This window comes from Perognathus longimembris, chromosome 19 (assembly GCF_023159225.1).
Source record: "Perognathus longimembris pacificus isolate PPM17 chromosome 19, ASM2315922v1, whole genome shotgun sequence".
NCBI classification, from domain to species: Eukaryota; Metazoa; Chordata; class Mammalia; order Rodentia; family Heteromyidae; genus Perognathus; species Perognathus longimembris.
In genome coordinates this window covers 3,652,874-3,677,469 of record NC_063179.1, presented here as the reverse complement: position 1 = coordinate 3,677,469, position 24,596 = coordinate 3,652,874, and the positions used below count along the sequence as shown (strand labels likewise).

At 46.8% G+C, this 24,596-nt stretch overlaps 1 protein-coding gene across 1 annotated transcript in view; it reads right to left on the bottom strand.

Moving 5' to 3' along the window:
- The window catches only part of Adcy2 (adenylate cyclase 2), a 297,559-nt gene that overhangs the window by 268,274 nt on the left and 4,689 nt on the right, over positions 1-24,596 (bottom strand). The window contains exon 2 of the mRNA XM_048368415.1: positions 13,358-13,555. Coding sequence (XP_048224372.1) covers positions 13,358-13,555 — 198 coding nt within the window. The remainder of the gene's footprint in view (positions 1-13,357; positions 13,556-24,596) is intronic.

The window sequence follows — 24,596 nt, the reverse complement described above, 5'->3', positions numbered from 1 at the left end:
ACTGCTTTATATGCTTGGTGAAGTCTAACTGACATATTGTACACAGATTCGAAGTGTATAATTGGATGAATTTTGTCAGCTATAAACATTCATGAACTTCTCTGCACAGTCAAGCTAGTGAGAAGCCACGATACTCCGATGTCCGGCACTGATGTTATCTGTGCCCGCACTTAGACCTCCACAACAATTACCATTAGAAAATCTGAGGGGTACTTTTTTCTGTCTAACTGGACTCTGAACTTGTATTTCCCAAGTGGCTTATAATGCGTAGCATATTTTCGTGAGAATATTTGCTCTCCGTCTCCTGTGGTAAAGTATTTTTGAAGCCCACACTGGTTTGTTATTGTGTGTTCTTAGAACTAAGTTTTTTTGAGTCTGTTATGTATCCTAAATACCAGAGCTTTGACGGAGACATTTTGTGAGTCTTTTTTTTTTTTCTGTATCCAATCGCCATTTACAAATTAAAATGGTTGTTAAAAATTACATTTATTGGAGATGTTTTTGTGGTTCACATCTTTTCATGTGCTCTATGTAACAACTGTAATCCTAGTTACTCAAAGCAAAGGCAGGAAGATGGTGATTTCAAGGTCAGGCCAGGCAAAGTTAGCTAGACCCTGCTTTTAAAAAAGAATTAAAGAAAAGGAATATGGGTATACCTCAAATGGTAGAGCACTTGAAGCATGATACCCTGGAGTCAAGCACTAGTACTGAATAAACAGATTGAAAAAAATAATAATTTTCTACCCCCAGGTTACTAAAAGCCTCGCTTACATTTTTTTGTCCAGATATTTAATGGATTCAGCTCCAACGTTTAAGACCACTATGCCATGTTTACTTTTATATATTATGCGACATAAAAGTAGAACGCTACCTTTTATGCAGGCTGTTTGATTTCTGTTCAGTAGCTCTTTCTGAAAGACGCACACATTTCCCCACTGAAGTGGCTTATAGCATTTCATTCCTTGGCATTCGAGTATACCCCACTGGCCCAGGTCTATTTCCCACCAGGGTCACTGCATCCTGATCAATCCTGAAGCCGGGCAGGGTGTGCACTGAACAGGGTCCGTCTCCTGCGTCGTGGGGTGGAGTGCGCTGCAAACCAGGCCGGCGTGCTAGCTTGTACATTCCCAGTGATGCGCTGGCATCGTTTCTTCTCCCCTCAGGTGCTGAGCACCAGTGTTGAAAGCTCTGACGAACGCTGCAGATGTTGAAGCCACGGGTTTTTAACCTTTCATACTAAGGGTATACGCTCTAGGCCCCTCGCTCCTCTTGAGATGGCTGTCTGGCCTATAGGAGGCGTGTCTTTGCTGTCGGCATGGCTCTTCTAGGCTATGGGAGAGGAGCTGTTGATCTGCTTCTTTAAGGAGATTTTTTTCTCTGAACGTGGAAGGGTCTTCCCTGTGCTGATCAGTGCCTTGCTCAAGAATGAAAGAACCCCTAAAAATCCCAGCAGCTCTCTCCTTCCGCCCCTCTCCCCTCCTCCTTGGTATCCTGGCCTGAGAACTCCAGATTCGGGGCCTTCTCAGTCTCCCAACTTCGTTTCTCCAACTCAGTGAAATGACGGGGCTCTGTTTTGTCTCGGTCCTCGGGCTGTATCTGAGGAATCCAGGGCAGGAAGCGGGGGAAATCCTGGACTTCACAGACCTTTTCTCTTCTCATAAAGCGTTCCTACAATATCCTTTGACCACAGTCATAAAACCTATTCATCCATTTTGTCTCTTCTGCTTCAGTCGTGTGGGGTGAGAGAATAAGTTGGGGCTCTGTTACCTCTATCATGTCTGCGTGGGCTTTGGAATCAAGGCTTCACATCACGTGGGTGACAGAGAGGACTTGTTCATCTCAACTTGGAATCTACTGGACAAGGAATTGCTGAAGCCAATCTAGTGTGAAATAAATGTAACATGATTTGCACCAGTAGATAGAGTGGTATATATTAATGGGCTCTCTGGCACCAAAGCTCCTACTTACATTAAAGGCTGAAGGACATTGATCAAGATGCACTCTACTCAGAAATTTACCTATCAAGTGGAAACCCCTTTGTTCAATTAAAGACAATCACAGAAGTAAAATAGGTAAAATAAAAGCTGAATTGAAGTAAGCAAGCACAAATAGTTACAAGCTACGTATAACAGAGCCAAGATATTTGTGGAACCAAAACGTTCCAAAGACAGGGGGTTTTCTGTTTGTTTGGTTTTTTTTTTTTTTTTTTTTTTTTTTTTTTTGCCCCAGTAGAGACAGTCGGCCATTTCAAGACAGTCTCTTATTTTCCCCACTTTTCCTTGCCCTGACTCCCTTGGTGTGAAACACCTTCCCCGTGCTTCCGAAGACTATGTGAGCCAGCCTGCCAGTCTGAAGAGCTTCCCCCAAAGCAAGGTCACCACACAAGAAAAGCGCGTGGTCTCCAGCAACCTACTGTCAGACATGACACCTTCTATGCTGAGATTCTCTTTCAGCTAGCCCCTCCCTCATGCCTTCTCCATGACAGAAGACAGACAGACCGGCTCCCTGGAGCTGCTGCCAATGTTCCTTAAATTATCATTATTATTGTCTTTAAGAAATTGTACAATATATGTCAACCTGACCTAGACAAGGGATAGAAAAACAGGTTGTAAGATATCATAAGAAATGTACACACTGCCCTACTATGTAACTGCACCCTCACCCTCTTTGCACATCACCTTGTAAAAAAATTTATGTCCAATTAATAAAAAAAATAATAATAAAAAAAAAAAAGAAATTGTACAAAGGAGCCGTCATTGAACAAAGCGGTTTATAAATACAATATATCTTCATCACCATCCCTTTCATCATTCTCGCCCATCCCTCCCCTATATACTCCTCCCATCATTCTTCTTAATTTTGTAGGATCCACATTGTATTCTCCTCTTCATTCCTCTACCCCTCCCCTTTGGCCCTACCTTATCCTTTTCAAGTATCTACTTCCGGGTGTTTAATTCGTAGAACTTCTAATTTTCTTTCCTAAGGAATTATGTAATTTGAGTTCACCCCTCTATCCACCATATCTCACTTAATACATGTGTATATGTTTGCATACCACTCAATCTAGCACCTTGTACCAGAATCAATTAAAAATGGACCAAGGCTTCAATGTAAGACCTGAAACCATAAAACTATTACAGAAAGGAGCAAGAAAAATATTAGGACTCCTTGGCACAGGCAGGAACTTCCCGAATAAAGATCCCAATGCACAGCAAACCAAAGAGAGACCTGATAAATGGTATTGTGCCAAACCAAAAAGCTTCTGCACAGCAAAATATAGAGCCAACAAATTAGAAGGATAGCAGACAGAATGGGAGAAGAACTTTGCCAGCTCTGCATCAGATAATGGCCTAACATCCAGAATGCAGAGAGCCTAAACAACGAAACATTCAGGAAACAACAACCCAATTAATAAATAGGCAAATGAGCTAAAGAGAGACTTCCCAGAAGAAGAAAAATGGACAACAAACACATGAAGATGTGCCCAACATTTCTGGATATAAGAGGTATGCAAATCAAAACACTGAGATTCCACTTCACCCCAGTTAGAATGCCCATTATCAATAATACAAACAATAACAGATGCTGGCAAGGATGTGGCCAAAAGGAAATCCTAATACACTATTGGGAATGTAAACTTATTTGACTAGTCCGGAAAGCAGTATGGAGGTTCCTCCAAAAAATTAACATAAAACTACCCTATGGCCCAGCAATTCTTCTCCTGGGCATTTATCGAAAAGATTACAAACCAGGAGACAGAAAAGCCACCAGCACAACCATGTTCACTGCAGCACTATTTACTATAGCCAATGTATAGAATCAGCCAAGAAGTCCATCAGAGGAAGGATGAATGGATCAATAAAATATGGTATACATATATACACAATAAGTATTTATATGCACAATATATATACATATATACACACAATGTAATTTTATTTATCTTCCAGAAAGAATAATAGTGTATCATTTGCAAGGAAATGGAAGGACCTGAAAAATTATGTTAAGTGAAGACAAGCCCAGAGAAACAAAGGTTGCCTCTTTTTTTTTTCATCTGTTGATGTTTTTCAAATACTCACTAGTTTTGGAACAAGGGGCTTTAAAATTGTTCTTTTCCCTATATCTTACATCATATACAATAGATTCTAATCACAGATTTGGTATAGATGTAAGGATTACATCACTGGGCTTTGGGCATTTCCATATAAGTCAAAATTCTGAAGTAAGAATTCATATCATGAGAGATGATTTCATGGTACCTGTGATGTTGGATTATGTCCCCCTTCCCCTGTCAGAGGAGATCTTCTGAAGACCTAACCACCATGACATGACCTCAGGACAGGGCCTTATTTGGAAATGGTGAAATTGTAGACTTGATTACTTACCATGAGGACAGTGATGAGGGCTGGTCCCCTAGTCCAATGTAACTGATCACAAGAGGGACAGATGATTATTGGAGACACAGGAAGATTACTAGGTGATAGCAGAGGCAGGGACTAGTTTCATCAGTAACTTCGAGCCAAAGGATACCAATGACTGTCAGCAAACCACAGGAATCAAGGAAGAAGCAAGAAAGAGTGGCCCTGCACTCTGTGACAGATCATGGCCCTGCCTCTTGGTCTCAGATCACTTGTCTCTGGAGCAATGAGACAATTTCTGTGGTTTAGAGGCACACCTTGTACGGTACATTGTTCTGTGAGCCCTATTCCGGTATATTCCTGAACCATGTGCATTACAACGAAGATGTTCACTCCATCTATAATCTTGTTCACCCTCTGGTGAACTCTTGTTCCCTAAACTCTGCTCCTGGTGACTCTCCTGGTGGCAATGAGCCATTGCTGTGTTTGTTCACAGGCCTCAGAGAGCTTTAGAGGAGCTACAGTTTCACAGATGTGTTACCTAGGTGGCAGCCAGTGCCAGCAGTTCCAGGATTTCCATGTTCCTGGTTGGGGACGTCAGATCTAGAAACACCTTTGAACTCTATCGCAGGCTACCATATGTAGACCCTTCAACATTTTCACTGAAACTGAATCCATAGGAAAACCAGATGGGGCCATTCAGGGACCCTTAGGACACAGGACCCCACTCTCATGAATGGGGTGAGGGCGCTTATGAAGCAGTCTTCAGACACTTTTATAGAATCTTCAGTCTGCCTGTCCCTCCACCCCTGTGCTGTGAGGACAGGTTCTCCATCCCCTTCCATCCCCTGCCTTTCTGCCATGTGGTGACAACAGAAGAGGGTGCTTTCGTGGGCATGCAGAGCCGCGCACTCTCCAGAGCTGGGCGGGTGGGCTTGGACTTCCCATGCTCCAGAGCCAGGAGACTTTCATCTCTAGTATCTATAGATTTCATTTTATCTGTGGTATTTTATTATAGCCAAACATGTCTAAAATGTATGTAATGGGAACCCAACATTCACTTATAATCTCAAGGAAATACTCTATTCTGCTTGTAACCCATAATATATACATAATAATTATGATATATAATTACATATAGTTAGTGTAACCTATAATATATACAACTATAATGTGTAATTATTATAAGCCATAATATAAGTATACCATTGCAATACACAATTATAAGTATTGTTTTCTGATTACAGAATGGTGCATGGCTTTGGAGTCCGATGGTGCTTGCTGAGCACAGTGTCTGAAGTGCTGGAAGGACAGGCACTCTGTTCCCCCAATGTGTCCAGGGCCTGTGTCCGTGAGGCTTTGCTTTCTATAGGCTGGGGTTTGGAGATGTGAGTCATGAGGGAGATGTCGCAAAGCTCACACCTGAGAGAGGGGATAGCACCGCGGATAAGAGCAATACAACGGGTCAATTAAAACCTACCTATTTGTTAACACCTGAAGCCAGCAAACAGATGAGAAACTTGTAGCTCTGATGAGAAACACACACTAAGGAAGCACTGCGAATGTATAATGGGAAGGAAATGCAGGTGGAATACACTGAAAGACTTCCCATGGACATTTATTTGGCGTGGGCATGTATGTGCAAGGTGTTCCACGATGCCTCCTCCTTCCTGTGCACGTGGTTACTGGATCTGAGGTGTGTTCTCCGCTCCTTCCTGTCTGCGTAAGGTGAGAATGACATTAGCGGCTATGGAGAAAAGGAAATGTGAAATACAGAAAGCTGGAAGAGCACAGTGAGATGTTGCTTAGCAACTCTTAATAGGAAATAATTTGAACTGGGAATTTATTTTTTCCTGAGAACTTGCTGCTCTCGCCTAGAGTCTGGAATTCACTCCCAGTCTTTCCGGAAGCTTCCACACATACCTGCCTAGATGAACACACACACACAGCCCCTTCCTGGTAGCGATGATAGCATGCTGGTCACAAATGTCCGGAAGCCTGTTTATTGGCTCTGGCAGAAGCATTGAAGAACTAGCAGAAGAGTGGTTGGACAAAACAAGACAGCCTTCATGAGGTCATGTGATGAGCACTCGCAACGCATAAGGCTCGAAGAAAGTCGTGGAAGACCTTTGCCTACCTTGCAACTCGTCAGCTCTTTCAAGAAAATACCAAAGTCCAGTCAGATGCCGGTGGCTGGAGCCTGTAACCCGAACTGCTTTAAGAGGCTGAGATCCGAACATCATGGCTTGAAGCCAGACCAAGCAGGAAAGTCTGTGAGACTCTCGATTTCCAGTTAGGCATCAGAAAATCAGTTTTGGAGCCGCCGTTGCTCAAGTGGTAGAGCATTAGCCTTGAGCGAAAAAGTTCAGGGACAGGACCCAGGCCTCGAGTTCAAGCCCTAGTACCAGCGCTGAAAACAAAAACCCTTCCAGACCGCCGTCCCGACTCTTCCAGGAGGCTGCACAGGCAGTGTCAGGGCTCTGGTGACACAGACAGCCCCAGGCGTGCTCCGGGAGGGGCCGCAGTGGTAATCCAATGCAGGCTGGACTCGGGAGAAAGCTGAGATGAGCCGAAGCATGTGTGACCTGAGCACCCCCCTGTGTGTGCACACGCACAAACACACACACACACGCACACACACACACACACACACCCCTACCCTGCATCCATGAAGCCTGCCAGGGTTTCCCCTATGAGGCCTGCAGCAGGCATGTAGGGGCGAAGGCAATCCCTGATGAGCAGTGAAGCTACAGGGGTGAGATGTTAAGGAAACTATTAGTAAGGAATCTGAAGACCATGGTACACAGGGGTCTAGGCAGGGGCATCAGAATGCCACACTCAAAATCCGCTCCTCTTCCAACAGTGAGATTTTTGTGGAACTTGGGTAATTTCTCTGGGTTCCCATTTTCCCATCAGCAAAATGCAAACGTGAATGGTAGGTTGTGAGTGTAAAGGAACTAGATAGTGTCTGTTATGAGGGGGACCTTGGAAATACCTTCCAGCATCTTGTGGTAGAGGAATGAAGTGGAAAGACGGATTATTTGTACGTCTGTGTGGCCCTTTCCATAGTTATTTACGTGTAATCCTGGTGGGGAGGGTCATGGTGTGCAGTCGGAATGCACAACTACACTACGATCCAAGTGGTAATACTGGGAGCCCACACAAGGACAGGAGGAAGAGAGCCGGCTCAGTGACCGGGGAACGCTTGAATTGAAGAGCCAATCCTCAGGACCACGACAGCGCTCCTTTTAAGAAAAGCCCAGGAAGCAGAATCAGAGGAAGCAGAGAGACTCTTCCAGAAACAGCAACAGAATGTTTTCCCCCAGCAAGCCCAGGTCGGGGAAGGACTTGATGAGGATGGCGGTAACTTCCCCGCTCGCTAGCTCGCTCTGTGCTCGGGACCTCACAGTGGGAGAATTCATCAACGCCGCCTCTGCTCTAAACAGCCAGCAATGTGTGGGATCCCAGAAATAGCTGCACCGCCGGAGGGGCGCGGCTGAGCACGCGGCCTGAAGAGCCGCATCTCACCCCTCCCCGTGCCTTGCCACGAAAAAAAACACAGCACTCCCGCATCTTTGTTGTCTGCTGAAAATAGTTCCAACTGCCTTTTAATCTTCCCTCAGACGTGTGTGGGAAGTCACCCTCCCGCGCAGGGTTGCTGGTATGCGGGGGTGGGGGTGGGGGGGAGGGCTGGGGGGAGGGCTCCGCCAGGGCCACTCGCCCACCTCATCCATATGCCCTGGGCCCCTCCGCGGGCAAACAAGTTCTCGAATGGCCTTCCACACGACTGCACTGGAGGAAAAGCAGATGGTATCGGAAGCACTTCAGGGGCCGCGCCGGGCCTCTGTTCTTTTTTGTCTTTACTTTTTCATTTTGAAAAAAAAAAAGAAAAATGTTTGCAAACCGATGTCCTATTTTTATCAGAAAGCGTATTTGTAGACACACTGGGGGCTTGCAATCCTCTGAAATCACAGGACAATGCAAGTCTTGTCCCCTTGGTGCAGTGCTTTAGCCTGGTAATTTAACGCATCTTCACGATGATTTAGCACAGTCTCCCTGCCACAGCCGGAACAGAAGTTTCCATTTATCTCTATTCAATGAGCTCTTCATCGGAGGAAAGTGCATAAAGCTAGAGTCAGACGCAAGCCGGACTCAGCTCTCTCTTCTACAAGTGGGCACTTGTGGCCCGCACCCAGCAAATGGACGAGCACCAGCCATTCTGACCACCTGGTTGACCAAAATTCCCCTCGACTTCTGCCTTCTGAGTGGCATTTCCATCTCTGAGAGTCATCTTGGGAAACAGATCCTCAGTGAGTAATTACCAGTTGAGATGAATGTATTAGATCGGCTCAAAAAATTGCGGAGACATCATTTGAGAGCACGGTCTTTAGGGATGACATGAGTTGTATTTTTTAAGCATCAAGTCATGAGAATCACTTCACATAGGAAGTGAGCAGTAGCACCTTCTTCCATGACTCAGAGAGTAATATAAACCTGCTGAAGATACCCAGCGTCTTTCCAGACCCATGTGAGAAAGAGAGTAATATCTTCTTTATATTTATCCGTATAAATTTACTTTCACACACAAGAATGCGTTTAATTCCTGACCAACGGTGGTTTGCAAAAGAACGGCTCCTAACTCCCTGCCACACATTTCCCTCCCAGGCAGAGCGGCCTGTGAAGGAAGGTGGACTTCGAGAGAGGTCCCAGGTCTCAGCAAGGAGGGTGGACGCTAGGGGGCCAGGTCACAGGCTCGTGTCTGCCCTATCACAGTGCAGGGCGGTGTATTCTGTCATGACACAAAGTCTTTGCGGTCAACTGTATCCTCCAAAATAGGTACTCAAGATCTAAACTCCACTTCAAATGAATGTGATTCTAGTCTGACCTCCTCCACATACAGAGTCTTCACCATGTGTCTGCCTAAAGATGACACCATCTGGGGGGTCCTAATCCAACCTGATCCGCATTCTTCTTTAGGGAGAAGAGACAAAACAGGGACACGTGGGAGAGACAAACAAAGACAGGCAGAGACCAGAGCCAAACATCTACAATCAGGGAATATCGAGCTCTTCGGGAGCAACCAGAGCCCAGCAGCGTCGGGAAGGGGCTCCCCCAGAGTCTGCGACGCGACTCGGGTCTCTGCCTCCCAAGCGGAGTGGCCATGCATCTCTGCTGTTCTAACAGGGAACTCGATTACCGACAATACTTGTTGACAGGTGCTCTAGAACCCCAAACAGCTCTGCGCGGTGGACGCGTGACACGTCCGCCACCGGCACGTTCTCTAACTCCAGCTCCCTTGCCCCTCCCGGACCCGCTGGGTAGCAGATCAGCGGCTCTGACAGGGTATTTTCTCTGCCCACACCACTTGTCAAGCTTGATGGAGACTCTTCCCATGTCCCGGTTCTAGAGCCTTCTGTCTAATGCAATGGGCAGAAGAGGGGAGGATGCACTTCATAAGCATTGTGACCACATTCTTAAAAGTGAAATTATCCCATTTATATCAGGAAAAAGGAACCTCCTACACACCTGTGCTGATTGCTAGCTCAGAATGGGTCAAGAGTTCTCAAGCCAAAGTTGAAAAGCAACTACAGCATGCCATCTGAGCCTCGAGTCTGTTCTCGCAGTGGGATGTGGAAGCGTGACCAGAAGTCATTGCACAAAGCTGCAGGTAAGGAGGAAAGATGGCCATGTGAAATGAAAAAGCTACCAGGTGGATCCAGGAGTCCTGCAATCTATTGCCCAGATATTGCTGAGAGATTTGATACTACCAACAAGACATGTCCTAAAAAGCCTTAGCATTCATCAGTATAAAGAAATCCAATTCAAGATCAGCTTGGAAATAGAAATGTCAATAGACACAGGGCTGCCTAATACCAAGTCATCTGGCCAACATGTTCAACACCTGAGAGCAATCGTTCCAAAGAAAATGGAAACAAAATGAGTATGAAATAAGCATGTTGCAGATGCTTCAAGAGATTTTCCGAAACAGGGAAAAAGCATCAGAAATAATGGTGTATTGTAAAATCAAAGGCAGGTAAGAATAGAATAAGTGGGTACAGACAATGGACACGAACTTGGAGATGAAGCAACACGGCCACCCGTTAATGAACACATCAAGCAAGGGCAAGCAGCTGCCCAGATGTCCAGGACAGAACTTACCTGGGATAAGAAAAGCATCCCATCTCTGCCCAGAGGGAGTTCACGCTCCAGCAGAGGGGAAAGCCAGCAAACAGAGAAAAGTGTGTGGTACAGGACCAGAGGGGCTACAAATACCCCTAAGTGCTACAGGAAACCTCAAGGGTAAGGCAGGCATCTCCTGGGGTAGCTTATGGATACCATGCTGTTCAGAAAAGGCCGCGTAGCATGTAGAAAAAGAACATTCCAGAAATATGGGAAGATCTTACCCTAATGAATCAATTCTACTGTTATTAAAAATAATGGTAAAGTAAGCACTGTATTACTGATGAAATGTAAATGTCCCACTGAGGGGGGAAACATCTTAATGGCTCTCGTCCTTCCCTGTGCACCTTGCATTAGAAATCCTAGACAGCAAATTAGAAAACGTGCTGCTTGGGTATGAATGAATTACGGATTTCAAAGGGAGCAAAGCATCTCCGACAACTAGCAGATGACAGTCCCATTTCTAGAAATAATGGCATTAACAAGAGTCAGCAAAGATCATTGGATATAGACCAACAGAGCAAACAATAATGTTTTTATGCATCAATATTAACCAATTAGACAAAAATAATAGCAAAATTCCCATTAATAAAACAAAAAACGTAGGCATCTAAGAACTAATCTCAAAAAACCTTAGTACTTAGTACTACTTAGTACACTAAAAATAACATTAACAATGAAAAACCACATTGGTTTAGCTCCTGTTATCACTGTATTTGATTTTGGTACCCTAGGTATCGTATATATATTAATCTGAATTACGAAGGGATGGGGAACATCAAAATGGTAAGACAAAAGAAAAAAGGCAAACCAATGCGACAGTGATACTTATACAACAATATGTTGTTAAAAACTGTACAAGGGGGGAGGGAGTATTGAGGAGGACGGAAGGTGGGAGAAAAATTAGGGAGGAGGTAACAAGTTAGACAAGAAATGTACTCCCTTCCTTATGTATGTGAGCATAACCCCTCTACATCACCTTGACAATACTATTAAATTTTAAACAAACTACTACTAATTTTATAAAGAGGAAAAAGTCTTAGAAACACATAAAACATTACCAAATCATTCAGTAAAAAGAGTCAACATGAAAGAGAGCAGAATGCCTGGGATACACACACACACACACACACACACACACACACACACACACACACACTATATATATATATAAAACTTCTGGGCTTTAAATATCTCTCAAGGCAAAAATTCAGAAATCCAATATACTATAAACCCAGACACCAAATGGACTTTTCATTGACTATAGCTAATTGATTATTCAAACCATACGGAAAAGCAAGCTTAGAACTCCACGGCGAAGAAGCATCCTGAGAGGATTCATTCTTAGGAAAAAGCCACAGTGTCGCTGGGGCAGGGAGACCTTCGGGTCAGGGTCTGGAGAAACACTATTCAGTCCTTCCTGATCTTTTGCTTGTGTTCCCTGATCTCCTGGGTGAGGACTGCGGGAGGCCAGGGAGGTACCCCAAGGTACAGAGAGAGAGGCAGGAGCAGAGGACGGGGCGCTGGCTAGGCACCAGAGCCCATGGCGGGCGGGCCCTGTTAGGAGCGCAGGCGGGACGGCGGGGAAGGGCGGGCGGGGCCTCGAGGGCTCAGCTTCCCCGCACCCTTCAGGACGAGGCCGTTTCACGTCAGCAAGAAACTGAGATTCAGAGACAAGAAGGGGCCTGGCCGATATCACATCAGCGTGGACTGATACTCGGGCCACCGAGGGTCAGGGAGCAGCAGCCTGCCGGAACACGGGCAGGTCACAGTCTCTGAAAGACATGATGCCAGCAGATGTGGGCATTTCCAAAGCCAAGAGCCTGGCCAGGAGGAAAAGATCCTGGAGGTCCTGACCAGAGAGGAACGCCATCTTCCCAGGGCGTGATCTCGCTGGCCAGATTCTCCCAAGCAGGGGGAGGAGGGTCACAAGTGGGAAAGCATGTAAGAGCAGCAACCATCTGGCAGAGTCAAGGGCGAGAGCAGACCCAGCAACAGCTCCGTCAACAACCACGACGGAGACGGGGACCAGCCCGGGATCCGCGCCGCCAGCGGGACTGGCCCATGCGCCAGGCCCCGGCGGACCTCAGCCACCGAGCGCGTCTACGAGGACTCTCAAGAGAACGGCTTCTCCGTCCCTGGCTTCCTTTACTGGCATTTGGGTGAGAGGAATATGACTCAGTGATTATTTTGGCCCACACTCTGACCACAGTTAAGAATAATAATAACAGTCATAGAAACAATAGACTATCTATTTTAAAACTGCTCAAATCGATTTCAAACATTCCACCTCCTCTCAAAACACAAGTAGGTGAAGTTCTTAATATGGTAATTGGCTTGAAATTAACTTTTTTTTTTTTTACAAGATATAGCTGTATCGGGACATTTTCACCCTGTAAAGACAGACAATTATGCCAAGCATAGTGGTTCATGCGTACAATCCTAGTGAAGTTACTAGAAACATTTAGACTCAAAGGATCATGGCGCCAATGGCAACACACACCTGCATGCCGCTATGCAAGAAGTATAAGTTCAGGTTTAGCCCAGGAGGAAATTGAGAGCCTGTTTAACGAGCACCTAAAGCCAAAAGGACTGGACGTGTGGCACAGGCAGCGAGACCCCAATAATTCCAAAGCATGTATACGTGCGTACATATAGAGATATAGATGGAGTGCCTTTTGACGATGAACAAGTACACCATTGCGAGAGTGAACTTTCTTCCTGGTCTCCTCTTTAGAGTCTAAAGCCACGTTTGCAGAAGTTAAGTATGGCGAGAGGCAAGGTCCACCAGGGAAACACGAAAATGCTCTCACGCTTACCTGGTCCCACGGAGAGACGGCGTCCCCGAAGCCCATGAACAGGTAGCCCATGGCCACCAGACAGGTCCAGATCACCAGGGAGAAGACGCGCAGCAGCTTCTTAAACACCGACTCGATGCACACGAGGATGAAGATGGCGAAGAAGATCGCCAGGGCAGTGGGGACTGTTATTAAAAATGCCACGTGGTCTTCCACCTCCTGAGGAGAGAGAAACACGTCGTGAGGCACAACACAGAGACACCCCGACACCGACGGTGCATGGAGTTACAACGCTGCCCGCGTCCACCCGTAGCAGAGCACACGGGATTTAAAAAAAATCTCAGAAGTAGAAGGGATTGAGCCTTCCAAAACCCAAGTTTTACATTAAATAGCTGTTTTTTCTCTGTAGACGTTTTCTGCTTAAAGTAGGCAAAACACCCTAATTTATACATTTGCCCTGAGAAGTGGAGAGATGAATGAATGTTAGACAGTTATACAGGTATGCATATGAGACAGGCGAATGAATGCAAGATCAAAGAGTGAACACCGGGAGAAAAAAAAATAATAACATTGCCAAAATTCACTGTCTGAATCAGAGGATCATAAACACCCATGGCCTCAGGAAATAAGTCTCCAAATGGATTTAAAATGTTTGATTCAAAAAAATCTTTCAGCGGCCTCCATTTCTGAGACGATGAGCTTTTATTTCAATGCATGGCAATTAGTGTTTGAACGGGATCGCAGGTTAATAGACGCGGGTCAGTGAGTGCTAAATATAGAAGTCCGGAGAGCAGGAAGTGCTTAGAAGAGCGCACTCTCGCTGCTCTGCTTCTTCCTCCCCTCATGGCTCCAGGAGCGAGCTGAAAATGGGCAGTTCTGATTAGCGTCTGGCTGGCGCATCTTTCTAAACTCATGTCCCTGATTCACGATTGTTTTCTATTTGCTCATTCCCAGCCACACACGTGTGTCTGTGCACACACACACACACACACACACACACACAATTCAGACCACCTAAGGTCTGCACGCTGCCTCCAGCCGCCCACGCTAGGGTTGAGGCTGTTGTCTCGGCAGTGCCTTGAACTGGGGCTCCGGCACGGTGGGCGCCACGCAAGGATGGGGCAGAGCTGAAAGTCTGCTGATCCTCATCCAAACGTACGTAGCTACTGAACACGATGACGGAATTTTCAAGGGCGAAATCTCACACGAAGCCGGCACCAGTGCTTCGCACTTGTAATCCTAGCAACTCGGGGGTTCGAGATGTGAGGATCGGTGGTTGGAAGCCAGCCTGGGCAGGAAGGTCCATGGCACTCTTACCTCCAATAAAAAGAGACCACAAGTGGCGCTGTGGCTCAAGTGGTACAGTGCTAGCCTTGGGCAAAAGAAGCTCGGGGACAACGCCCAGGCGCAGAGTTAAGCCCCAGGACTGGCAAAAAAAATCAAAAACAAAATTCAGATAGCCAGGACCATGCAAGCTTCCACTGAGGTTTTGGATCTAAATACTAAGAACTAAGACCTGAAACTCATGGAGCACCTGTCAGACATTACAGCCAGATGATCAGATGATCCCTCAACGTGACCAGTGGGCACTAGCTTCCTCTATCACACTGGCGGCTTTAACCTCCCTCCCGAGGTGGCTCCGTCCCAATGCCAAGCTGACCACAGGCAGGCGGCAAAGCCAGCCCACAGGGGGACGGCTTACCAGGGCTGGGGAGGGGAGAAAACTGGATGTAGACCCCCTCCAAAGAACTCCATCTGCTTGTCTCTTTCACTTCTACAATAAGTTACACACTGGATATATTATCTGTCCATCTATCTATTGTTGCAAGGTAAACCAGCCACCAGAGAAGCCACACTTTTGAGAAGTCAAATTGGGAGCCTTTACTGGAGAGCCAGTATCTGCAGGTGGATTCCCGTCTCCAAGGCCTGCAGCCCTGTGAATGCACTTAACACTGTGAGAAAACTGAGCCAGGAGAGCCAGGGAAGAAAGAAAAAGCAGGTCAACAATATCAACAAGCCAGACCAGCTCCCATGAGGAGCTGAAGGGGGAGGCTATGCTGATTGGAGGAGAGCCAGGAGACGTAGAGACAGGAGACATGTGCATGGCCCGGCCTCATGCTGTCCGACTTGGTCTGGGACTAAATAGAGTCAGGGCAGGGGGCAGGGTCACAGGAAACTCTCCCAAGTTCAAGGCACAGGACAGGTTCAGTAAGCTATCATCCAATTCCCCAGCCCTTCCTCTAGAAATTCAGGTACGCCCATCACCTGGGAGGTGGGACTTCCCTTTCCTCCACCATGAAAACAAGATGGCGCCCGTTAAACCCAATTCCCTATCCACCGTGCAGCCAAGATGGTGCTGGTTAGATCCAGCATCTCTGCTTCACTATCTTTTGAGGGAGGCCTCATGTTATCTTTTAATAAAGAAACTGAGTACAGGAAGGGCTGAAAGGGATTGTGGGCTAGCACAGAGACAGCCAGGAACTCCAATAAGTCCATGGATCTCCTGAAGAGTCTAAAACGCAGTTGCTTGGCCCTCTGGTTATGAAGCAGGCATTACCTCAAGCAAGGCAGGGTTGCCTTTGCCTGGACAGTAGAACAGGTGTTTCCAGAACTGGCAGGACACCAGGAGACTGCCTGAGATCCCCTTCCTTCCCTCCAGCACTCTTGTCACCCACGATCAAGTCCTTGAATTATTCTTCTAGCCTGAGATACTCTGACCATCCTTGCAAAAGGCGAGGTTAGACACCACCAGCCCCACCCGGCACTCACACAGCCCGAATCAACACGCAGAGGACACAACAGAACCCCTTCCTGGGACATCGGACTTGCGACGGACAGCGTGGCACGTGGGCTTGACTCAAGCGAGCCGATCTCATGCAAATCTCCCCCAATAACTAAGCAGAAGGCTGGCTTCATATTTCTTCCAGTAGAACTTTTCACCCAGATGGATCTTATATCTCTAGAAAGACGAAAAGGCTCGGAGCAAACATTAGTTAACTGTGGAGGGGGGAGGGAAGGATCGTCCCGTATCCTTCTAGCACGTGTGGATCAGCGAAGGGCCTGTAGGAGCTTCTCCCGTAGCTCCTCTAGGAAAGCCACCGGCAAAGATGATACTCCTTGCCTTGGTGGATACAGCATATAAAGCTGGATGTTGCTGTTGATGGAACTACCTACTTTCCCCTTTTAATCAGCATGTGTTTGTGTATCGTCATAGTGTGGCTTTCACTCAGGGCTTCAAGCGCTTGCTTGACTTGCTTGCTCACGGCAGGTGCTAGCTATCGCTCGAGTCACGCCTCCAGCTTGGCATTTGGCCGGCTATCTGAAGATGGAATCCCTCAGGCTTCTCTACTGAGGCTGGCTTCTGATGACAATCTCCAATCTCCGCCTGTTGAGCAGTTAGTTGTGATTACAGGCATCAGCCACTGGCCCATGGCTTTAAAAAAAAATTTTTTTTAATGTCAGATACCTAAAAACAAAAATCACTTGCCTGTGTTGCAAGGGGTCTTCTCTAGTCGCCACCAGGGCACAGTCCCTAGTTCCCACAATTCCCTTAGACAGCCACAAGATATTTTATTTAAAAATTAAAACAGAGGCGAAAAAAAAACAAGTGCAAGCTTTTAGGGTCAACGACTGTGAGAACTATCTTTTATATATATATATATATTTTTTTTTCCAGTACCTAAGTCAAAATGGGGGTCTGGGTGGTGGCGGCCGGGCCTCGCTGGGCAGGTGGCGGGACCGTGGCATGGGTAGCCTGCACCCCAGCAGAGCACAACCCGAGTCCCTCGGTAACGCCCACCCCGAGGGCGAGCCAAAGCCCCTCACTGCCCACTGCACGGGGCAGCCGGTTGTTGCTCCCGGCACCGGTGACCTCCCCGTGCCCCACGCCGGGCCCACCGACGCAGCACAGGGCCTCCGCAGGGAAGAACGCGGCCTTCCGCCCGCGCGCGGTCTGCCTCTGAGCTTCCACGCTGGACGGGGTTTCACACGGATTCCACGACGGTGCCCCAGACACACACACAGACGAGCGGTCCTGACAGAACGCCTATGCTTAGAAGCGACACCCTGCTCCGCCCGAGGCCCCGCCGAATCCAGGCGCTGCCTCAGCCCAGAACGGCAGACAGACGGAAGGCAGGGCCACCGCCCTCGGAACGCTCGCACTCCCGGGTATAAAAGAGCGCCACTTACAATAGCAAACCAAAATATTTTTTTTTTAAAGTCAATTTACGTGGAACGTTTTTTATGTGTACCCCTCCCTCCTTCCATGGTAGAAAAAAAAAAAAGTTAGCAAACTAAATGGGATTTTCTAAATAAGTGCCTTCAGTGGTACTAAAATGCTTTGAAGTGCCTTTCAAAAGGTAAAAAGAAAATGCCGCGTAATGTATAGTAGATGGCATACACCGAGCAGCCGTCTACAAAGGGCATTTTGAGCAGTGTCCTCCGGCATAATCATAACGAGTGTCTGTCGCTCTCTTTGAACATTTTGCCTTTTCATTTTGTGATGCCTCTTCTGGTCATTTTGTGTGGCTTCTAATTGCCAGGCCTATTAAATACCCATCACTTTTATTTATTCTATGCAATGCCTTTGTCTCTTAGAGGCTGTTATGCAGAGCAACAGCTTATCGTATTTTTACTCCTATCCACGTGCTTGCTTCATTTTAGTTGAAAGCACTCCTTTTCATTTACGAGTAAAGGATAGGCTAATGGAAATAATGCTTCTCTATTAAAAATATTTTCGTATACTGCTTTGAAGCCATTCTGAAGGCCGAAACCCATTTCTATCATGTCCTTCTGTTTAACCCAGGTGAGAAAGAGTACTCCGTCCGTCACCTCCCTCCCCTCCACCTGTGGTCCATTCTCTGCATTGAACTCAGAGCTCTACACCTGCTAAGGCAGGTAACCATGTCCTGAAATCTCCCTTTTTGTCTGGGCAAGCCTGTCCTGTGATTCTGCTATTTATGCTTCTATGTGGCATGGGTGACAAACACAAACATGCACCACTGGGACAATGTGCTGCTTTATCGGGTTAACCTGGACCCATGGTCTTTCTAGCTCCAGATCCTGAGGAGCTAGAACTATAGTTGTGAGCCACTGTACCCATTTCGTAAGTCCGCTTCCTTTTCCTACGCTGTCAAGGACTAAGGATGGGTGCTGGGTATTTAGTAACACCACAGACACTGTACAAACGAAAGTGATCCTTGGGAAAAATGGAATCTGGGTTGAGCTGTCATCTCTACTTGACAAAGGTAATATATAGAGGTAGGTATTTTCACACACACACACACGTAAAGATTGTTATTACCCACATAGTTATACTAATATTTTACCATGAAGTATGAGTACACAGGCAAGTGTAATAATTTTGAACACATACAAACCTAATAATATAGTTTCAATTATACAAAACAAAAGTTTGCCCAAGAGCAAACTAGTCTACCAAAATGGGAGACCTCAATACCTGCCTTTAGGTATTGACAGGACAAACATACAAACACAAACAAAAAAAAATAAACAAAGACGGGGGAAAGATGAACATCCTAATTATCCAACTTGACCTAATTGACAACCACAGAATTCCACACCTGGGGGGACAGTGTTCTTTCCCAGTTCGACTGGCACAGTTACAAAAATCCTGCGTTGACCTGGGGTAGGTAGGGCTCAGTGTCAGATGGCTTGCCAACTATGCACAAGGCTTTTGGTTTGATCACCACAAGCACGAAGTAAAAAAAAAAAAGTATCATCCATCAGGTAACTTGCAAAAAGAGTCAAAGAGGAAATGATAAAGTCCCTGTTTTTCTTTCTTTTTTTTTTTTTTATGACATTCACCGGTCCCAGCCACAAGCCAGTCTGCCGGCAGCCATAGGACGGGAGCCAGGACGCCGCACCGTCTGAAGTGGGCGTGTCCTCTTCCTGCTGCTCTTTGGAAGCCAGCGTCACGTCCATCCGTGAGATGCACATTGCCAGTATCAGGTCGCAGAAGTGTTCTCCCTCCCGTGAAGCTGGTGAGGAAGGAGTGAGGCTCTGCACTGCCCCTGCCTTCATTCCCCACCCTCCCCCCTGCCCCCCCCCTCGCCCCAAGGCACGACCCCAGAGACCTGCTGCTGACTCACAACGCCCAAGTCCCGAGCAAAACACAGCGCGTTGCTGAAGTAAGCCACTGAGATTCCACGGTAGGCCGGCGTCCATAATGTGTTCATAAAGAACGGAAATTAATCAAATACGTTATAGGATAGAGAAAAAGATTTATACTTCTGATAAGATTAAATACAGAAATGAGAAAATAAGAAAGGGGCAGGTTACAGAAAAAACTAAGGATGGAATATCTGTAAAACACCAGGATGAGAAGCGTGTTTTTGTGGTACATCCTAGAAAATTTGAAAATTTGGATGAAATACAAAAGTAATCCTTGAGAAAAATACCTTAATGAAACTGAGTCAAGAAATAAAATTAGAAATACTACATAGCCCTATGACTACCAAAGATAGCCAATCTCCCCATATAGAAGAAGGTAATGGGCCTTTGGCTGGGCAGGCAAATTATGTCGACTTTACAACACTGTAAAAACACTTTTTCAGGAGATGAAAACACAGCTATGGAAGCGCATACCTGTGATTCTACCAATTAAAAGGCTAAAGTAGGAAGATCACCAGCCTAAACTATACAATAACAGAAGCAAAACCAATAATAAAACTCAGTATTTGTCAATGACACAGTTTTCTATGTAGTGTACTTAATGAGGCTATGTACTCGTGGCAATTGTAATAAAATGGGATATGATAATGAGTTGCTTGAAGATAAGATGAATATGCAAAATGCAACTGTATTATTTGAGATGAGCAACAAAGCAATAAAATCTTAATTTGTGAAATATCACCTACACGAAGCGATAAGCTACAAAATGTTTTTAGGCTGGGGAGCAAGAAGAGCCTACAGAAGACTATACAACTTTAGTGAAATCCTAGGAAAAGAAAAATGTTAGAGTCGAGGTTGTTAATTGTCATAAATGAATCAAATGAAAAATGCAATAGCTTTCAGATACAGACTGACGTAAGTTGGTCCTCCAGTGTGTACTGGAGAACAGAAGGTCAAGAAAGCCCACAGAGGGCTGGGGATATAGCCTAGTGGCAAGAGTGCCTGCCTCGGATACACGAGGCCCTAGGTTCGATTCCCCAGCACCACATATACAGAAAACGGCCAGAAGCGGCGCTGTGGCTCAAGTGGCAGAGTGCTAGCCTTGAGCGGGAAGAAGCCAGGGACAGTGCTCAGGCCCTGAGTCCAACGCCCAGGACTGGCCAAAAAAAAAGAAAGCCCACGGAAGCTCACACCTGTAATCCCATCCACTCGGGCGATGAAGCTCTGAGGATGAGGATGGCGATTCAAAGGCATCGGGGGAGGTTCCGCTCCCGTCAATCATCACCAAGCTCAACGTGGAGATGTGGCTCACGTGGTAGACAGCCAGCCTTGCCGGAAAAAGCTAACCGACAGTGTCAAGCCCCCGTGCCAGCACGCACACACACACACACACACACACACACAGTCCAGGGCACTGTGGTGAATAAAGTTGGATCAAGTGTTATTTCTGCCCCATACGTAATACAAAGCTTTAGTAATAAGGCTGTGTATGTTTGAAGGGTTAAAAAAAAACAAAACAAAGCAACCAAGGGAGCAGGTCAGTCAGTCAGCCCTTGGCAAATCACCCGGGCAAAATGTTGGTGTGAGAGTTGTGGAGAAGAGCCATGAAACGTCTCGGTGTGTGTGATGAGAAAATCCACGCTGACGGGTATGACTCCCCCCTCCCACTGTACAGCCAACCCCCCCTCAGCGCTTCAGCCCCCCATGGGTCACACCTCGTGGGACAAGTGACGGGGGGTACAGTCCCTGGGTGGCCCTGAATCGCTGGGTATCACCCAGTTCACACCGCGTACGCGGCAGGGCTTCCACAGGTCAGTCAGCCCGATTGGATCAGGGAGCACCGTGTCCAACAAATGAAACGGCTAATCCCTCTGTCACTTCAAGTCCAGTCGTGAAGAACATGCCTGCTGACGTGCTTAATTAACTGCAAGTCACGGACGGGGAAGGGCCAGGCACTGGTTTGCCATCTGTGGAGATGTGCGAGGGTCTCTTCGTTATCTGTTCTGCTTAGATACAGGTGATTTCTAGTGAAAATTTCAATATCCACAACTTGCATTGGTTTCTAATAGCATACATCTACAGATCCCCAGTAGCGGCTTGAAATTTTATTTTGGGTCTTTATCCTTAAATAAACACCAAGGTGCTGGCATGGGCAGGCGCCCCCATTCCAAACCCTGCAAGCAGGAGCCCCCCCTGGCCTGACCGGCTTCCCTCTCCACTGAGAACCTGGGGGGCAGGGACCCCAGACTTGCCATACACTGAGGATTGTCTCAGGCAATGTGGACAGCTAGAAAAATCATCAGAACGTCAGCGTTCTACAATGAAACTATATACTCTATCTCCACGTGCTTCAGTTACGATAAATTCTTTACTTAATATACTTTGCTCCAATAATTGAAAATGCTCAAATAACTGAAAACCCTCATTTCAAGCCACCTACATTTTCAAAAGTGACAGTTTGGGGGGGTTGGGCTGGGGATATGGCCTAATGGCAAGAGTGCTTGCCTCGTATATATGAGGCCCTGGGTTCGATTCCCCAGCACCACATATACAGAAAACGGCCAGAAGTGGTGCTGTGGCTCAAGTGGCAGAGTGCTAGCCTTGAGCAAAAAGAAGCCAGGGACAGTGCTCAGGCCCTGAGCCAAGGCCCAGGACTGGAAAAAAAAAAAAAAAAGTGACAGTTGGACTGGGATAAAGTTTGTGTTCTATACTGCTGTGACAGCACTCCCTGCTCTCTATTTCTATTTCTCTATTGCTCTCTCTCTCTCTCTCTCTCTCTCTCTAGGGAGAGTCAGAGCGCTAACTGGCCACACTGTATGGCTGTTTGTGGTGCGTTCTCTGGTTGTGGCTCTTTTTGTGTCTACTGTTCCCTCATCTGAGTCGGATTCTGGACACAGAAGCATACAGGGAAGTTATTTTTTTAAAGAGAGAGAGAGCCAAAAAAATATTTGTAACATTGCCAAAGAATGTTTTACTGATGCATTCTGTCTCCGAGTCTCTTCTTATTCCCTTCCTTGTGCTTTTCACCGCGTCCCCATACAAAGAGGGCATTGAATTAGCACAGGCCTAATTTTGTCCAAGGCACCAAGCACATGAAGGAACCCGGTAACCTTTTCTCTCCGCTCCTGTGCACCTGGCAGGGGTCACCCGGAACCTCCAGGTGTGTGCGCACTCACCGCCACGTAGAAAAACGTCTCCTTATTACTCCGGGTAAAAGTTTATATAAAATACCTCCAAGCCAACAAAATTCACAAGTATAGAGGACTATATGATTGTAATTCGGGAAGAAACTTAGTGCTAGGGAATACTCAACTTTCATCAAAATACAACTTTCAATGAAAGCTTCTATGTTTTTTTCCTGTCCTTGCTTTCCTTTTAATAAATCAAAGTTCTATACGCAGTAGTCACGTACATAGAAACACATCTTCTGCTCTTTCCCAACCAGAATTAAATACTTCTAGTATTCATTTTGTTTTTGGTCTGACAAGGCTGTCTGTAGCATAAATAATAGCAACAGACACTTGGTTTGCTTCAGACATAGTTTGCGCTTAGTATTGTGTTAAATACTCACACAGTCTAGCTTACATAATTTTCAGCAAGGACCCAGGAGCCTGGCTCTGTTGTTCATTCACTTCCTGACAAGAGCTTAGAAAGGATAATGTAACTTGTCAAGCCCACATGCCCTCAGGCAAACCTGAGTCCCACACCAAGATCTCGCAACAAGGTTGTGGTACTTTTTTAACCGGTAGGTGTATACAATAGAAACGCAGCTGCTGAGGAGAAGACAGCTACATCGAACGCTCTGTGGAGGTTAATGAAACACCTGCTGCTTGGTTAGTATTGCGTTGAGCACAGAGGATGCCAAGTGTCTTCCTGAAAAAAAAAACGAACGATTAGTTGAGAGAAATGAACCCACAGAACCACCTGAAACGCACTAGTCACAAGGAGTTTAAACTATCCCCCGTCGCTCACGAGCTCCATGGACAACGGAGACAGAAGTGGATGCGGGCAGAACTGCTCAGCCAGGCCTGGGGAGAGGAGCTGGAGGAGGAGCGCTTCCGTGGGAGCACACAGCCCAGCGAGGAGGAGCCCGGCTGCAGGGAGCCTCCCTGGTGTGTCTTCACAGACTGTCCCACGCAGTCCATTCTGGAGATGAGCCGATCCCCGTGTAACCCCACCTGGAGTGACGCCAGTAACCAAATAGCAATGCCCCCCTGCCCCCCCCGTCCCTGCCAGTGTGTGCTCCGGAAACACTGAGCGAGGGAAGGGGTGAGTCCCGCCCCGTGGACTGTCCCCCAGCTAACAGCACGCCACACCACGGGCCGTACAGAGCGCACGATGCCCGGACATCGAAAGTCAATTTCCCCATCACTAGCAATTACTAATCCGACATAGCAATGTGATGACCACCAGACACCTTAACAGAACAACATACCAGCTCTACCTGGAAAGGTGTATTTTAGTAGACTTGGTGGCTCTAGAACAGCAATAAGAATCTTGGCTCCAGAGGAAAGGCTACCGTGGGGTACACCATTCCTCAGGAACTTCTCAGACAAGACAGCAAAGCCACAGAAGGACGCTCTGCTTCGTGGGGCAAGTTCGGGACTGTCTTCTTGCTCCCTTTCTCGTCTTCTACCTGCATTTGAATGTTGGCCCTATTGCTTTCCAGCTGTGATTTCAAAATGTTTAGCCTGTGTCCCCTGATTTCCTTGTTTGTAACGGAAAAAAAAGGAACCCTTGTCACACTGTGGGGATCCAAATGAGCATGAGCAAAACCCTTAGAAGAATGCCTGGGCCAGAAGAGTCTAGCCGGGCTGCAGGTGAGCGGTGGGGACACCGGCTCCAGAGATGACACAGATGAATGATCATCCTGACAGCGAAGGCACCCACTCAATGGGGCAGTTGTGAGGAAGCATGGCTCCCCCAAATCCCTTTCATCACGGACGGAGGAAAATAAATGGGGGATAACCCATCGGAAGAAAAAAGCTAGAGGCTGCTGAGAACTGCCACCCCGGCAGGGCCAGAACTGGGAACTGCAGGCCTGAAATGGTCTCCGGAAGAGTCACCGAGGACAATTCGGATGCGCCGTGGCCTAGCCCAGCCCCCCGGGCTGTGGCACCTCGACAAA